Source organism: Xenopus laevis, chromosome 2S (assembly GCF_017654675.1).
Source record: "Xenopus laevis strain J_2021 chromosome 2S, Xenopus_laevis_v10.1, whole genome shotgun sequence".
NCBI lineage: Eukaryota > Metazoa > Chordata > Amphibia > Anura > Pipidae > Xenopus > Xenopus laevis.
The window spans coordinates 81,863,840-81,871,027 of record NC_054374.1 but is presented as its reverse complement, the minus strand read 5'-3'; the positions used below and the strand labels follow the sequence as shown (position 1 = coordinate 81,871,027).

General features: G+C 41.1%; 1 protein-coding gene across 1 annotated transcript; it reads right to left on the bottom strand.

Annotated features, from left to right (window-relative positions):
* Window positions 1-2,807: 2,807 nt before the first annotated feature.
* On the bottom strand, window positions 2,808-6,721 carry LOC121400612 (serine/threonine-protein kinase 3-like). The gene is made up of 5 exons (XM_041584038.1): window positions 6,581-6,721; window positions 6,150-6,222; window positions 4,820-4,995; window positions 4,373-4,557; window positions 2,808-3,893 (listed from the first exon to the last, which is right to left on the bottom strand). Exons 1-4 carry the CDS (start codon window positions 6,597-6,599, stop codon window positions 4,448-4,450), a joined length of 378 nt encoding a protein of 125 aa, XP_041439972.1. The 5' UTR covers window positions 6,600-6,721; the 3' UTR covers window positions 2,808-3,893; window positions 4,373-4,447.
* Window positions 6,722-7,188: the final 467 nt, after the last annotated feature.

Below are 7,188 nucleotides of genomic sequence, written 5' to 3'. Positions count from 1 at the left end.
ATGAGACAAACAATTTGTTATTTGGTCATAACAGAAAGCCCTTTGCATGGTGGAAGAAAAACACAGCATTCCAAGTAGGGATGCACCGAATCCAGCATTCGGCCTTTTTTATCAGGATTCGGATTTGGCCGAATCTGTCTGCCCGGCCGAACCGAATCCGAATGCTAATTTGCATCAGTCACAAAGTTGAAGTTACGCAGGGGTTGGATATTCCAACAAGACAATGACCCTAAACACACAGAAATCTACAAAGACATTTATGCAGAGCGAGAAGTACAATATTCTGGAATGGTCATCACTGTTCCCCAACTTGAATATCATGGAAAATCTATGGATTTTGAAGCAGACTGTCCATGCTGGGCAGCCATCAAATTGAACTGAACTGGAGAGATTTTGTATGGACAAATGGTCAAAAATTCATCCAGAATCCAGACACTCATCAAAGGCTATAGGAGGCGTCTAGAGGTTGTTACATTTTCAAAAGGAGCTCAACTAAGTATTGATGTAATATCTCTGTTAGGGTGCCCAAATGTATGCACCTGTCTAATTTTGTTATGATGCATATTGCATATTTTCTGTTAATCCAATTCTGTTAATCACTTCTGTTCAGGCTTTAAACAGCTCTAGCATTTTTATATTCAACTTTTCTTTAAAGAGGAGAAAATGTAAAGTCACTGGGTAGTGCCAAGTTGTTGGGGCCCCCAGTTGTTCCAATCACTGATCCACTGTAGAGTCATCCCTCTTATATCCATTTGCACCAGACACAATGAATTGCCTCTAATAGAACATTTATCTAGGTATTTATTCTGCACACGGGTGTGAGTAAAAGGGTTTTATCGACTGATACTAAACCGTTCTCTCTCTTTCATTTCTGCAGATTCTGGGCAAACTCCAGGGGAAGTTGGATGAATATTTTGAGAAGCTGAAGAAAGCCACCGATGAATACAAAAAGTTAGTGCAGAAGCCGCTACGGGCACAGATGGAAACCAGGCCCCCGTGTTTATAATTCAGCGTAGAATTCATAATAATGTCATTAGTTTTCTGTTTTGTACAAAAATAAATAAAAATAAGCTATTTTGTATGATGTTTATATGTGTGTCCATTTGTGGGATGTTTTATTATCAGATCCCAACCCCCTGCCACATGTCCTACTGAATATATAGATCTATACCCTGTGTTTGGATTTGCTGTTTGATTCTTTTTCCTGCTTAGATCTGATACCCAAAATATGCTCCCTGGCTCATTCTTTGAGAGGTGGACTAGTGTGGCCAATGGACTGTACAAGAGCAGGGAGCTGATCAGTGGCTTCTTCAGTCAAGGGTCCATTTCAAACCTGCCCAGATACATATGACTGAGTTTCAATCAGATATGAATGGGGTTGGCATATCACCAGTCTAACTAGTAATATAGCAGCCAAGACTGGGACCAGTGTTACACAATTAAACCAGCAATGTATTTGCTCATAAATATATAATTCCCTCCCGAACCACCCCCTCATTGTCCCTCCCCTTTCTGTACAGCCAGATTTTTTCTTCCAAAATGGTGACAACCCTAGATATTGGTCAGGCAGGACCTTCTGAGGGCCCATGTATGATAATGTCCCTGGCACAGCACAAGCCCAGTATAATGTCTCTTCCGAGCTGACTGGACTGTGCTGGCACTCAGCCTAAATCAGTGCAATGGACTGTGAAAACCTGTTGGTGGCAGCTACTCCCACGAGCAGCGTCTCCTATTTCCCCTACTCATGTATGTCAGTGGGCATGGGTATTCTACTACTTCATTCTAAAGCATGGGGGCAACACCATGCAGCAGGGAGGCAGCAGGATCAACATGTATTGTGCCTGGGCCCAACAGAACTGAGAAGCTTGATACGGCTGTACCCTTTCATAAACTTAACCCTTGCTCTGTCTACTCCCCCACCCTGTCTCTTAAAGGGCAAATAAATCTAGGACTAAACATAAACTGCATGAATTAATATCAGGGCAGGCTGTACTGCCTCTCAGCCGTGTCATTGGTAAAGTTACATCCCCCCAATTCAGCAGAACAAACCTTCCTGGTGACATTGGATGGAACCTCCTCTTCCCATTTTCCCAAAGGGAGTGATATGTGCAGTGAACCTCTGGGGATCAGGGTACTATGGTAAAATATTCACTATGACTCAAAATATAGAGTAAATTACATATGTCTTACTTTGGCCCAGGGCTTCTTGAATTTCCAGTGGCCATTAATATCCCACCTGTTATCAGTAGACCAATCACCAGATGGACTGATGCCCAATGAAACATCACACAGACCTGCCCGTCCTCTGCCCAAATAATACCAAAGGCAACTTTATCATGGGACAAATGTCATCTAATGACAGTGGCATGTTTATGGGTCAGCTCTTTCTAGACTCAATGAGTCAGTTTCTCCTTGGCTAAAAATATACTAATGGCAGTGACATGTATATCCAAGTCCCTGCTAGGCCCAAAATAACATATTAATAAGTCAGCACCTTCTGAACCCAGTCTCATAATGTACTAATCCCAGTGATATGTTTATATACACTATATATCATTTGTATGGGATTGATTGACCAAACCTCTGACAACAGTGCAGCTCAGTAGGACTGGGTCCAGACACGGCTTATCCCCTTCTTATATTTCTTCATCCTTAGCATCTCCTTTCACCAATTTCTCCCACCCTTGCCTCTTGATTCCTGCTTCATTTTTCAGTGACCCTTTTCCCTTGCACTAGAGGTCTCCCTCCTCTGTAATGTTCCCTGGCAATACTATAGAACTATAAAAAATGCAAGAACACCAATGAAATGTGTATTAACATATTTATTTATAAATTGGATGTTATATTTATGCATTTTAGATTAATTCATACTAATTTAAGTTGGGAAGGAATCACATTCAGTAGGTTCAAGTTTTAGTGTAAAAGGGATCTTTCTATTTAGTAGTTGATCCAGAGGAAGGCAAAAACCCCATCTGAAGCCAGAGCCAATTTTCCTCAGAGGGGGAAAAATTCCTTCCTGACTCCCAAAGGGCAATCGGAAAAGTCCCTGGATCAACTTGTACTAAGAGTTTATGTCAGTATCAGTACTAAGAGTTTATGTCAGGGTGTAGAGTAGGAAATGTGAGTGGTTGTTGAGTAGAAGGCTTGAAAGAAAACAATTTAGAAAGGAAAGAATTTGAACAGGAGAAACCACTGAGGAATTGGTGTTAGGAGATTGCAGAGGGGGAGGCAAAAGAAAAAGTGGGGAAGAGAAGCCTCTGTGTAGGGGGCATAATTTTAGTGTGTGCTGTGTGGTGGTGACTAAATGTCTTGGTATTGGTGGAATGGAAGAACCAATGGCGTGCAGGAAGAAGGGCAAGGATTAGAATATATTTTAAAGAGGAGAAACTCTTGATGATATGTAAATAAAAGAAGATATTGGTGGAGGTGTGTTAGCACAAGGACAGAGGTTGCGGGTAGAGGTAAAATATGGGATAAGGGCTGGTGGTGGAGCTAAAATATAATGAAAAGTCCTTGGGTGGAGATGTGGTAATTGAATACTAAAGAAAACTAAGGTCCTAATAGCGGAGCTATGGTGTTTGAAAATGTGAATGCTGCTAGTGGAGCTGTAGAGGTCAATATGAATGTTGGAGATATGGTTATGTGAAATGTAGATGCTTAAGGCAAGATGGATGGAACTAATGAGGTGGTGATGTGTGTGGGTGGAGTGTTGTAAACTAAAGCAAAGACACCACTGGTGGAGATGTGGTAGTCTTGAAAGAATATGATCATGGACCTACAGAAGGAGATAAAGTCACTGCTGGTGTAGTTGCAGGAATCTTGAAGTTACCACTTGCTGAACTGCATCAGCTTGAAAGGAGATGTTGCTGGTGGAGCTGCAGGCACCACTGGATCTGTATGAGAAAAAAATATCAGTCAGTAATAGATCATAATTAATTCTGATTCAGAGGCATTTATGCACACGCCTTATTCATTAGGGGTTCCAACATGTTAGGGAGTTTTTCTCCCAGGCTGATGCTCCTTTTAGAAATAAATGCACTGGCTATGGGAATAGGAAATAATGCCTGAGCCTTCTCAATCGCATTCTACCCTGTTGTGTTATTGTGTGGCTGCTGCAGTGAGGCTAATGTCCATCAGCACAGAAAACCTTGATTCAGCCCCTACTGCCCCGTGTGTTTATTTGCTTCACACATGGGGAGGATTGTGACCAAGAAATCTAAACTTGAGCATCTTGTAGCCGAAACCCACCTCTTGTGCACAGTGAGGATTTGGGTCCTACCAATGTAGACACACACCAGGCAGCAGGGGATCAAATTGCTCTTTGTCTACCAGCTGAGAACCATTGTACGGGGATACTGAATGGGGACCTTACCCTGCGGATGTTTCTTTTTCCTCGGCTGTGATTCAGGAAACTCATTCTGGGCTGTTGATGTTATGGGCCACAAGATTAATAACAGGAGAAGCCCTCCAGGGCCATTTGCAGAGCTGCTTCTTGTTCTGCCGATGTCTGTGTGCAGAAGTCACAAGCACGCTGCAGCTGTTTCAGGGTCCAGAGAGCTGGATAGGGAAAAATCATATTTGTGAGTCATGAATACTAATTAGAGCTTGTATATGATTTATAAACAAAAAAATAAAGACCGAAGACCAAATTGTCTTGGAACGCCATTGTCACCATTATACTAAAATATAATATTAAGCTAAAGTACCCCTTAAAATATGTTTATTATTCCCAGTGCCATTATAATAAAACCAACTCTTGCAGCTGTTGAGTTACACTGTGTGATGGTGCAGTCGTATCAAATATAATGGATTCCCTCACCTTTCTTGGCCGGCAGATTCTGCAGAGTCAGGAGATGTTCTTCAATCTCAGCCCTGACGATCTTCTTAGGTGGCAGTTGGATGATGAATGGGTGCTGCAGGAGTTCTTCAGCACTCCCTCTCTCTGAAGGATCTTTCTTCAGGCAGTACTCCAAGAAGGACACAAAACGTTGGGACCTGGAAAAAAAGAGATTTTAGCTAGCAAAAAAAATCCCCAGATCATTATTTCCAGATTCCAGAAGCTTTTACCCAGTAACCATTAGCTATACCCCAGAGTATACATATATTTTGCAGTATATCTATCTATCTATCATCTATCTATCTACAGTATACCTATCCCTCTATCTATCATCTATCTATCTACAGTATACCTATCCCTCTATCTAATTATATATCTATCATCTATCTATTATCTATCCCTCTATCTATCTATCTATCTATCTATCTATCTATCTATTGTCTATCTATCTATTTATCTATTGATCTCTCTATCTATCTATCATCTATGTATCTGTCAGTCTATTTATCTATCTGTCTATCCCCTCTATCTATCTATCTATCTATCTATCTATCTATCTATCTATCTATCTATCTATCTATCTATCTATCTATCACTCTATCTATCTATCGTCTATCTATATGGTCCTCTATTACTCTGTCTGTCTATCTATCTATATATCTATCTATTGTTTATTTTTTTTTCGCACTGTACAGCACTGCGGCTCCTTAGCGCTTTACAAATAAAGTTATACATACATACAAGTGTTCCCCAACCCAAGATTCCCCACCACTATCCCAGAACTGGTCAACAAGGGTATAACAAAGGATATCAGTGGCAAATCTAGATGTCTATAAGGCTATGAGGGACAAGGTAAGGTCCTGTGATTTTCCCATACCCTCTCCTGACTGCACCATAGTGCACATGGCCTGTAATCTCACAGAAGTGGGGCCCATAGTTTTACTGTTATGCCCCTGTGATTATATACATAAAATATATCATATCTGCATCCACCTATATTTCCCTGAAAACACACATATCCCTGCCTGCCTGCATCTCATGGGCCACATTTAAAGTCTGCAGTAGAAAAACCTCTATTTATATTTAGGAGGTATTTAAACAAAATACTACACATCCCCCCTGAGATGAGACTGAAATCTCCCCATTATCCCAAATTTGTACAGATAAGGGGCATGGTGAGGGCAGACTGTGGAAGCAGCTAAGTGGATATAGGAGTTGCCAAATATCCCAAGTGTTAATAAGAAAATGTGGGGAGTTCCATGTCTGCAAGTACAGGTACAATGTACAGTGACATGAGCTGGGACCGACTCACCATCTACTTGATTGAAGCTTCGGTGGTTGGGCTTCTCTTATCAGGTGCTCCACCGGGTATTGATCTGAGTACGCTAAAAGTGAAAAACATATATATCAGGCCCATCAAACATGTCTAGAAGTCAGGCCCGGACTGGCAATCTGTGGTTCTGGCAAATGCCAGAGGGGCTGCTGTATGGTTCCATAGAAAGTTACCATATAGTGGGCTGGTAGGGGCTGTTTGGGCCTCTGTGTACTTGGAATGGCAGGTCCTATGTTGACTCCCAGTCCAGGCCTGCTAGAAGTTATTTATTTAATCTATAGACTCTATAGTATCTATAGTTCTTTTTTGCTGGAAATGGCAAATCACCCCAAATTCCTCCCATTCTGATATGGAACCTCTACTGCTCAATGTATAAAATAAAGTAGCCACAATTGTTGTGATTCACTTACGTGGTTTTCCCTCGGCCATTTCGATGGCGGTTATCCCCAGCGACCAGATGTCACACTGCAAAAGACACACCAAAGAGCATTAGAAGGAGAGAATTGGGTTAGTGGGTGTTTAATAAAACCTAAGTAAAAAGGCTACACTTATACAATTCTCTTTTAGAAACATATATTATTATGGGTGCAAAAGTACACGCCATTCTCCTTAGTTCAATTACGGCCAAAACAGAACAGAATACAACTTCTAAAATAGCCCAATGCACCCCTTAGTAAATGAACACACAATGGTATATGTAAAAGGAAAAAAATGCTTTATTATATATAAACGTGTATACAGCAATACATCTCCATTACAAACAATAGCAGTTACTGTACATAACACCAGGGTCACAATGCAAATGAGCAAATATATTAAAGCAGACACATTGTGCAAAAAGTTAAGAAACCCAACATTTCAGGAAAAACTCTTTTCTCTCCATGAGAAAATAACAGCTTCCATGTTCCATTAACACTGATAAGTAAATGCTCGGTGTTGTTACAAGTATTATAAGTACAACATACTTTGGTGTCGTACGCCAGGCGCTGGCCCTTCTCTCTTATGGCCTCTGGTGCCA

Excerpts from the sequence above, each read along its gene's own strand:
- LOC121400612 (XM_041584038.1), bottom strand. Across the intron at positions 4,996-6,149 it reads AAGCTTCAATCAAGTAGATG|GTCCCAACGTTTTGTGTCCT; the intron begins GTGAGTCGGTCC and ends CTTTTTTTCCAG. Across the intron at positions 4,558-4,819 it reads GAATCTGCCGGCCAAGAAAG|CTCTCTGGACCCTGAAACAG; the intron begins GTGAGGGAATCC and ends TTCCCTATCCAG.